The sequence below is a fragment of the Coregonus clupeaformis genome, chromosome 28, assembly GCF_020615455.1.
Source record: "Coregonus clupeaformis isolate EN_2021a chromosome 28, ASM2061545v1, whole genome shotgun sequence".
Lineage (NCBI taxonomy): Eukaryota > Metazoa > Chordata > Actinopteri > Salmoniformes > Salmonidae > Coregonus > Coregonus clupeaformis.
Window position 1 is genome coordinate 1,284,980 of NC_059219.1, and position 10,710 is coordinate 1,295,689.

Below are 10,710 nucleotides of genomic sequence, written 5' to 3' on the forward strand. Positions count from 1 at the left end.
TCCTCTGGTCTGATGAAACAAAAATAGAACTGTTTGGCCATAATGACCATCGTTATGTTTGGAGGAAAAAGGGGGTACTTGCAAGCCGAAGAACACCATCCAAACCGTGAAGCACGGGGGTGGCAGCATCATGCTGTGGGGGTGCTTTGCTGCAGGAGGGACTGGTGCACTTCACAAAATAGATGGCATCATGAGGAAGGAAAATTAGGTGGATATATTGAAGCAACATCTCAAGACATCAGTCAGGAAGTTAAAGCTTGGTCACAAATGGGTCTTCCAAATGGACAATGACCCCAAGCATACTTTCAAAGCTGTGGCAAAATGGCTTAAGGACAACAAAGTCAAGGTATTGGAGTGGCCATCACAAAGCCCTGACCTCAATCCTATAGAATATTTGTGGATCAGAACTGAAAAAGTGTGTGCGAGCAAGGAGGCCTACAAACCTGACTCACTTACACCAGCTCTGCCAGGAGGAATGGGCCAAAATTCACCCAACTTATTGTGGGAAGCTTGTGGAAGGCTAACCGAAACGTTTGACCCAAGTTAAACAATTTAAAGACAATGCTACCAAATACTTCTAACCCACTGGGAATGTGCTGAAAAAAATTAAAGCTGAAATAAATCACTCTCTACTATTATTCTTTCATTTCACATTCTTAAAATAAAGTGGTGATCCTAACTGACCTAAGACAGGGAATTTTTATAGGAATTGTGAGAAACTGAGTTTAAATGTATTTGGCTAAGGTGTATGAAAACTTCCGACTTCAACTTTACTTCCAAGGTTGGTTTCATTGACTCTCCCCTTTAACTGCCCCTAATTGACCTATTTTTAGCTACAACTTCCGATTCCGTTCGAGAGGATCAGCTTGAGCAAATTGAGGTGCAGAATCACTCATCTACAAATAGTATTCCCTGCCAAATAATAGGTTTTGTGCGATTAAGATTTGCAGAGCTACGCACAACCAGACATTGATTGATTGGAGATGACAGCTTGTGTAAATTACTGAACATTTCCTAGGATTTCCTACCTGCAGCAACACTAGTGGTCAATGCTGGAAATACAGGTAAAAGCACAGTGCCCCAAAACTCCTGGCCCTACCTATACCACATGTTCCTCTACTGTACGGTCTGTACCTATACAGCACCACAAATGCCTCCACTGTAGCTATACAGAACCCTTGATGGAGAGAAATTGTGGGGGGCTTTGCTCAAGATCAGAGACCAGCAGCCTTCCAGTTCCATTGCCATTTTTGAGTCTCCCTGCCAGGGGCTTGAACCAGAAACCTTTCGGCTGCTGGCCTGCCTCTTCTAACCTCTAGGCTACTGTACCTTATACCCCAATTACCTCTACTGTCGGAGAGATAATACCCTAACCCAGGGATCATCAACTACATTCAGCCACGGGCCGATTTTTTCTTGAGCGGATGGTCGGGGGGCCGGAACATAATTACAAATAATATGTAGACTGCAAATTGACCACAAGAAGCCCAAACATATATAATGTTTGACTAAAACATAATCATTTCAAACCTTGCTTACACGATCACGTCGTGTCTCTCTATTATGTGTGATTTCTTAAATTAAAATCAATTGGAGCTGCATTCCTGGTGTTTTTTACAGTCTTTTATTTTTTTACATTTTAGTCATTTTTAGCAGACGCTCTTATCCAGAGCGACTTACAGTTTATGAGTGCATACATTTTTCATACTGGCCCCCCGTGGGAATCGAACCCACAACCCTGGCGTTGCAAACGCCATGCTCTACCAACTTAGCTACACGGGACAACAATGAACCCCCCCAAAAATATATGTATATAATTTTTGCTCAGAAATCTTTGGGGGCCAAATAAAACCACCCGTGGCCCAAATTTGGCCCACGGGCCACCAGTTGGGGAACACTGCCCTAACCCTTACACTGTACTTCTACTGTCTGAGACATACTCCTTATCCCCCCAGTGTACTTATCCCCCTTCACTTCAACACAATGAACTCACAAACATAATACACAGGTAAATACAGTCTGGGAGATGCAACTCCTATACTCAAGTACAGAACCTAACACAGAATACATCTATTGTCTGCTAGATACAAACCTACCAGATGCAACATAACAACAATACCATAATAACCATATCGACTACATAATCTCATCAATAGCTATGTTTGCAGTACGTAGCATACAGTGACATGTACACACACAGTTCCAGTAGTCCTCTGTAGCTCAGCTGGTAGAGCACGGCGCTTGTAATGCCAAGGTAGTGGGTTCGATCCCCGGGACCACCCATACACAAAAATGTATGCACGCATGACTGTAAGTCGCTTTGGATAAAAGCGTCTGCTAAATGGCATATTATTATAGTCAGTGTCTTATCTAACAAGAATAACTATTTCTCAAATGCTCTGATTTCCCCCTACATCAGTCCCTGTCTGAATCTGTTCCTTCAGTATCTGGCCCTGCTGTTACTGTGTGAATGCTGCTGCTGAGTGCGGTGCTGTGTCATGTCCCTGCATGCTGAGACTGGGGGAAGGGAAGGTAAGGACGAGAGAGGGAGGGAGAAGCTGCTCCACTCTGCCCTGAGAAAACACACCGCCACTGGGCAGTGAGATGGGGCTGGGGAGAGGGTGGGGGTATGGGGTTAGTGAGGGGAAGAGGGAATATGGAGCTGGGGGTCAGGTAGGGGGAAGGGGATGTTTGTGGGGTTAAGTAGGGTAAGTGTTGTGGATGGGGGGCTTGGGGTGAAGGCTAGGGGGCTGGAGCTGGAACTAGGACTGGAGTGGACACAGACAGACAGACATGACCCAGCTCTACCTCTCTAATCCGTCGGTCTGTCTGCTTCCCACATGGCATTATAGCAGGTATCTATTTCCCTACTCTACCAGCCTCTCTGTAACTAACATCTCCTCCTCTCCCTACTGCCTTGCATGCTCCTCACCCTCCCCCTCTCTCCTCCGCCACCAGCACTCTCCCTTGTCCTCCTTCCCCTTTCTCTTTTTCCTCTCTACCCCCTTTCCCCTCTCTCCTCCCAGGTGGTCCTACCTGGTTCAGGCAGGCCTGTCTGCTCTGCTCCCCGCTCCGGATGTTTTTCTTTGGGGACAGATCTGTGAGAGCTCTCCCCCGGCATGGCTGTCTCTGGATCTCTCTGGCTCTGACGCAACAATAACTCCACACCACCCAGCAGCCAAGGTGAACAGAGAGAGAGAGAGAGAGTGCGCAGTAGAGGGAGGGGCAGAGAGAGAGAGAGAGAGAAAGAGGCTGAATGCTCAGCGACCTAGCACTCAGATCTCCTGCAGCACACATGTGTATGTGTGTGTGTTAGAGAGCGAGAGAGAGAGCGTTCCTCTCTCTGTGGTGCAGCAGAGCAGAGCCGCGATGATGCTATGAGTGAGAGTGTGTGTGGGTCTCGCGATGCTGCCGGTGTGTGTATGGGCACATATGTTTGTGTGGAATCTGAGAGGGAGCTGCAGTATTCTCTCTCGTTACCCGGCTGAGCAGCACTGCCTCCCTCCTCCCCTCCCGCTTTCCTTCCCATCCCTCCCTCCCCCTCTCTCTGGCGATTACTTGATACTCAGCGATGATGTCAGCAGATTCCTGCTGATGTCTGAGTGCTGCCCCCATCAGGAAGGTACTGCAGAGAAAGAGGGCTAGAGAGAGGGTGTGTGGAGAAGATGGGCTATTGCAGAAAGACAGATGGAGGAAATAACGGTTGTGAAAGAGAGATTGAAGGAGAGTGTTACAAGTTTCAGTCTCCTCCTCCTCCCCCTTTCCATTTGCCCCCCCCAATCCCACAGCCCATGGAGCACTAGCAGTTTCCATGGCAACCCCCAAGCTTCCCACGCTGGGTGTGTGTGTGTGTGTGTGTGTGTGTGTGTGTGTGTGTATCAGGGGGTTTCTGCCTCAGCTCTACCAGCTCAACAGAATCCCCCGTCGACTCTCTGCCAATTTCAGCCTGGCTGACGTTCATACATCAGCGGTAATATCCTCCTCTCTCATCTGCTTACTCATATTTCCCTGCTCTTCGCTGACCTGAGGTCAACAACACACAGAAACACACTCCCCTCAGACAGTACCTGGTCTCTATGACAACAGTCAATACTTGGACAGCTGGCTGGCTGGGCTCAGAGGTGGCGTGATGATGAAATCAATCAGTCAATCAACCAACCAATCAATGGTGTTACTTAGCAGCGTACTCTCTATACCGCAACATGATCTCAACACTCATTGGGCCAGAGTTCGAAAGGAACCATCTGAGCCTTTTTCATTAGAACATATTTACGTACTTTACGTATACAGTGGGGAGAACAAGTATTTGATACACTGCCGATTTTGCAGGTTTTCCTACTTACAAAGCATGTAGAGGTCTGTAATTGTTGATCATAGGTACACTTCAACTGTGAGAGACGGAATCTAAAACAAAAATCCAGAAAATCACATTGTATGATTTTTAAGTAATTAATTTGCATTTTATTGCATGACATAAGTATTTGATCACCTACCAACCAGTAAGAATTCCGTCTCTCAAAGACCTGTTAGTTTTTCTTTAAGAAGCCCTCCTGTTCTCCACTCATTACCTGTATTAACTGCACCTGTTTGAACTCGTTACCTGTATAAAAGACACCTGTCCACACACTCAATCAAACAGACTCCAACAACTCCACAATGGCCAAGACCAGAGAGCTGTGTAAGGACATCAGGGATAAAATTGTAGACCTGCACAAGGCTGGGATGGGCTACAGGACAATAGGCAAGCAGCTTGGTGAGAAGGCAACAACTGTTGGCGCAATTAATTAGAAAATGGAAGAAGTTCAAGATGACGGTCAATCACCCTCGGTCTGGGTCTCCATGCAAGATCTCACTTCGTGGGGCATCAATGATAATGAGGAAGGTGAGGGATCAGCCCAGAACTACACGGCAGGACCTGGTCAATGACCTGAAGAGAGCTGGGACCACAGTCTCAAAGAAAACCATTAGTAACACACTACGCCGTCATGGATTAAAATCCTGCAGCGCACGCAAGGTCCCCCTGCTCAAGCCAGCGCATGTCCAGGCCCGTCTGAAGTTTGCCAATGACCATCTGGATGATCCAGAGGAGGAATGGGAGGTCATGTGGTCTGATGAGACAAAAATATAGCTTTTTGGTCTAAACTCGCCGTGTTTGGAGGAAGAAGAAGGATGAGTACAACCCCAAGAACACCATCCCAACCATGAAGCCTGGAGGTGGAAACGTCATTCTTTGGGGATGCTTTTCTGCAAAGGGGACAGGACGACTGCACCGTATTGAGGGGAGGATGGATGGGGCCATGTATCGCGAGATCTTGGCCAACAACCTCCTTCCCTCAGTAAGAGCATTGAAGATGGGTCGTGGCTGGGTCTTCCAGCATGACAACGACCCAAAACACACAGCCAGGGCAACTAAGAAGTGGCTCCGTAAGAAGCATCTCAAGGTCCTGGAGTGGCCTAGCCAGTCTCAGACCTGAACCCAATAGAAATTATTTGGAGGAGCTGAAAGTCCGTATTGCCCAGCGACAGCCCCGAAACCTGAAGGATCTGGAGAAGGTCTGTATGGAGGAGTGGGCCAAAATCCCTGCTGCAGTGTGTGCAAACCTGGTCAAGACCTACAGGAAACGTATGATCTCTGTAATTGCAAACAAAGGTTTCTGTACCAAATATTAAGTTCTGCTTTTCTGATGTATCAGATACTTACAGTGGGTGAAAAAAGTATTTAGTCAGCCACCAATTGTGCAAGTTCTCCCACTTAAAAAGATGAGAGGCCTGTAATTTTCATCATAGGTACACGTCAACTATGACAGACAAAATGAGAAAAAAAATCCAGAAATTCACATTGTAGGATTTTTAATGAATTTATTTGAAAATTATGGTGGAAAATAAGTATTTGGTCAATAACAAAAGTTTCTCAATACTTTGTTATATACCCTTTGTTGGCAATGACACAGGTCAAACGTTTTCTGTAAGTCTTCACAAGGTTTTCACACACTGTTGCTGGTATTTTGACCCATTCCTCCATGCAGATCTCCTCTACAGCAGTGATGTTTTGGGGCTGTCGCTGGGCAACACGGACTTTCAACTCCCTCCAAAGATTTTCTATGGGGTTGAGATCTGGAGACTGGCTAGGCCACTCCAGGACCTTGAAATGCTTCTTACGAAGCCACTCCTTCGTTGCCCGGGCGGTGTGTTTGGGATCATTGTCATGCTGAAAGACCCAGCCACGTTTCATCTTCAATGCCCTTGCTGATGGAAGGAGGTTTTCACTCAAAAGCTCACGATACATGGCCCCATTCATTCTTTCCTTTACACGGATCAGTCGTCCTGGTCCCTTTGCAGAAAAACAGCCCCAAAGCATGATGTTTCCACCCCCATACTTCACAGTAGGTATGGTGTTCTTTGGATGCAACTCAGCATTCTTTGTCCTCCAAACACGACAATTTGAATTTTTACCAAAAAGTTCTATTTTGGTTTCATCTGACTATATGACATTCTCCCAATCCTCTTCTGGATCATCCAAATGCACTCTAGCAAACTTCAGACGGGCCTGGACACGTCTTGCACTGCAGGATTTGAGTCCCTGGCGGCGTAGTGTGTTACTGATGGTAGGCTTTGTTACTTTGGTCCCAGCTCTCTGCAGGTCATTCACTAGGTTCCCCCGTGTGGTTCTGGGATTTTTGCTCACCGTTCTTGTGATCCTTTTGACCCCACGGGGTGAGATCTTGCGTGGAGCCCCAGATCGAGGGAGATTATCAGTGGTCTTGTATGTCTTCCATTTCCTAATAATTGCTCCCACAGTTGATTTCTTCAAACCAAGCTGCTTACCTATTGCAGATTCAGTCTTCCCAGCCTGGTGCAGGTCTACAATTTTGTTTCTGGTGTCCTTTGACAGCTCTTTGGTCTTGGCCATAGTGGAGTTTGGAGTGTGACTGTTTGAGGTTGTGGACAGGTGTCTTTTATACTGATAACAAGTTCAAACAGGTGCCATTAATACAGGTAACGGGTCGAGTACAGAGGAGCCTCTTATAGAAGAAGTTACAGGTCTGTGAGAGCCAGAAATCTTACTGGTTGGTAGGTGATCAAATACTTATGTCATGCAATAAAATGCAAATTAATTACTTAAAAATCATACAATGTGATTTTCTGGATTTTTGTTTTAGATTCCGTCTCTCACAGTTGAAGTGTTCCTATGATAAAAATGACAGACCTCTACATGCTTTGTAAGTAGGAAAACCTGCAAAATCCCCACTGTATGTTGTAATTGTAATAATATAATATGTAGATCAGTCATGATTCTCTCTTTCATCTCAGTTCTACAGCGAATTACCATCATGGGTTACCTTCTAGGCAGTGGTGTAAAGTACTTAAGTAAAAATACTTTAAAGTACTACTTAAGTAGTTTTTTGGGGTATTTTTACTCAGCTTTTTATATTATTTTTGACAACTTTTACTCACTACATTCCCAAAGAAAAGAATGTACTTTTTACTCCATACATTTTCCCTGACACCCAAAAGTTTGTTACATTTTGAATGCTTAGCAAGACAGGAAAATGGTCCAATACACACACTTATCAAGAGAACATCCCTGGTCATCCCTACGGCCTCTGATCTGGCGGACTCACTAAACACACATGCTTTGTTTGTAAACAATGTGCCCCTGGCTATCCGTTAAAAAAAAAATGGTGCCATTTGGTTAGCTTAATATAAAGGAATTCGAAATGATTTATACTTTTACTTATTTTTTAGTAATTACATTTACTTTTGATACTTAAGTATAAAGTATTAAGTTTCAAACCAAATACTTTTAGACTTTTACTCAATTAGTATTTTACTGGGTGACTTTCACTTTAGTCATTTTCTATTAGGGTATGTTTACTTTTACTCAAGTATGACAAATTGGGTACTTTTTCCACCACTGATTCTAGGTGAGACAATAAATGGAAACATCATCTTAAAACATCCTGCTTTATCATTATAGCTGTGAGTACACATGCTCCAAATCAGCACTTAGCAACTCAACAACATACAGTGCCTTCAAAAGGTTCACGCACCCCTTGACTTTTTTCACATTTTGTTGTGTTACATTGAGATGTTGTGTCACTGGCCTACACACAATTATATTTTTTGACATTTTTACAAATGAAAAGCTGAAATGTATTTAGTCAATAAATAGTAACCCCTTTGTTATGGCAAGCCTAAATAAATTCAGGAGTAAAAATTTGCTTAACAAGTCACACAATAAGTTGCATGGACATGATATTTGAATGACTACCTCATGTCTGTACCCCACACATATTTTTATCTGTAAGGTCGATCAGTGAATTTCAAACACAGATTCAACCACAAAGACCAGGGAGGTTTTCCAATGCCTCACAAAGAAGGGCACCTATTGGTAGAAGGGTAAAAAAAAAGGCAGATATTGAATATTCCTTTGAGTTATTAATTACACTTTGGATGGTGTATCAATACACCCAGTCACTCCTTCTTAACTCAGTTGCCAGAGAGGAAGGAAGGAAACTGCTCAGGGATTTCACCATGAGGCCAATGGTGACTTTAAAACAGTTACAGAGTTTAATGGCTATGATAGGAGAAAACTGAGGATGGATCAACAACATTGTAGTTACTCCACAATACTAACCTAAATGACATTGAGAATAAAGAAGCCTGTACAGAATAAAAATTACTCCAAAACATGCATCCTGTTTGCAATAAGGCACTAAAGTAAAACATCAGAAAATGTGGCAAAGAAATAAACGTTAAGTCCTGAATACAAAGCGTTATGTTTGTGGCCAATCCAACACAACACATCACTGAGTACCACTCTTCATATTTTCAAGCATGGTGGTGGCTGCATCATGTTATGGGTTTGCTTGTCATCAGCAAGTACTAGGGAGTGTTTTTGGGATAAAAAACAAACTGAATGAGTTAAGCACAGGCAAAACTCTAGAGGAAAACCTGGTTCCGTCTGCTTTCCACCAGACACTGGGAGATTAATTAATCTTTCAGCAGGACAATAACCTAAAACACAAGAACATATCTACACTAGGGTTGCTTACCAAGAAGACAGTGAATATGTTCCTGAGTGGCTGAGTTAGTTTTTACTTAAATTTACTTTACAATCTATGGCAAGACCTGAAAATGGTTGTCTAGCAATGATCAACAACCAATTTGACAGAGCTTGAAGAATTTAAAAAAGAATAAATGGGCAAATGTTTCACAATCCAGGTGTGGAAAGCTCTTAAGCCGTGCTCACATTAGCTGTTTGAAGTGACTCAAATCCAATTTTTTGGCATATCTGATTTGAATCTGTTATTTTTCCTGCAGTCTGAACAGCCAAAAAAAGCACATGGAATCGGATATTTCAAGCCACAATTCAAACCACCTTCGTAGGTGGTTTGGGGTCCTTTACAAATCTGATTCCTGGCCATGTGACTTGTGTCTGAATGGTCAAATCTGATTTATTTTCCCTCAAGAAGCTTTTGACTGTCATTTGGCATATCTTGTTGCTTGCTAGCTACTCTGTTGACAGTTTGACAGGAACATGTGGTAGTTAATTAGCTTGTTAATTGTTTACAAACAAATTAGTGAATGTGCTAGAACGCTAAAGAGCTACCCAGCTAGCTAGTTGACTGCCTTGACTAGCCAAAAAGGTCTCAATTTGAAAGTTGGATAATCTTATCCTTTGAGGCTTTAAAAGTATTCTTACACTAGGATTTTGAACATTCAAAGCAACTGGGAAACGTCCATGGCAGGCATTGTTGTCACCTTAGCTTGCTACATAACTTCTGAGTGATAGGGCGGCAGGTAGCTTAGTGGTTAAGAGCGTTTCTGGTTCTAATCCCAGAGCCGACTAGGTGAAAAATCTGTTGATGTGCCCTTGAGCAAGGCACTTAACCCTAATTGCTCCTGTAAATAGCTCTGGATAAGAGCATCTGCTAAATGACTAAAATGTAAAATAGGAAGAATGAGCACCACCACCAATAAGCCTACACTACTGCACACACACCCATCATTACTAATGACAACTAGCGTAGCCAGGTCATCAAATGACTGCTGTCTGAACACACACAAATCCGATTTGGTCACTTGTAACTTGCCGTTTGAACAGTCAGTATTCCAAAACTGATTTGAGCATTAAGACCTGTAGTATGAACAAGGCTTTAGAGACTTACCCAGAAAGACTCACAGCTGTAATTGCTGCCAAAGGTGCTTCTACAAAGTATTGACTCAGGGGTGTGGATACTTATGTAAATTAGATATTTCTGCATTTCATTTACAAGAAATTTGCCAAGAAATTGTAAAAACATGTTTTCAATTTGTCATTATGGGTTAGTGTGTAAAAAATATATAAAAAAATGATTTCAGGCTGTAACAAAATGTGATAAGTCAAGGGGTATGAATACTTTCTGAAAGCACTGTACGGCACGGACAACAGTTGTGTGTGTGAGCCGATCGCTCTGGGATACATTCAGCACCCCCCACAACACACCACCGACCCATGACGTTTGATAATAAATATGTTATTAGCTGCATCTTGTGAAGAGAAGCATCCTCAGGCTGAATATCACACCACCATCAGGATGCCAATGATACCATAGAAGCTCACCCAACCCAACGTCCTCTCTAAACACACCGTGAGGGAAGTCAAGGCCTACCAGAGCCATAGATAATGGGCTTGTTCCACAGCGGATGATGTCTGACTGATCTACA

General features: G+C 43.6%; 1 protein-coding gene across 1 annotated transcript in view; it reads right to left on the minus strand.

The window, feature by feature from the left end:
- nacad (NAC alpha domain containing) overlaps positions 1-3,121 on the minus strand; it is a 22,789-nt gene extending 19,668 nt beyond the window's left edge. Inside the window, exon 1 of the mRNA XM_041881544.2 lies at positions 3,037-3,121. Coding sequence (XP_041737478.2) covers positions 3,037-3,121 — 85 coding nt within the window. The remainder of the gene's footprint in view (positions 1-3,036) is intronic.
- Between the last annotated feature and the right edge of the window lie 7,589 nt (positions 3,122-10,710).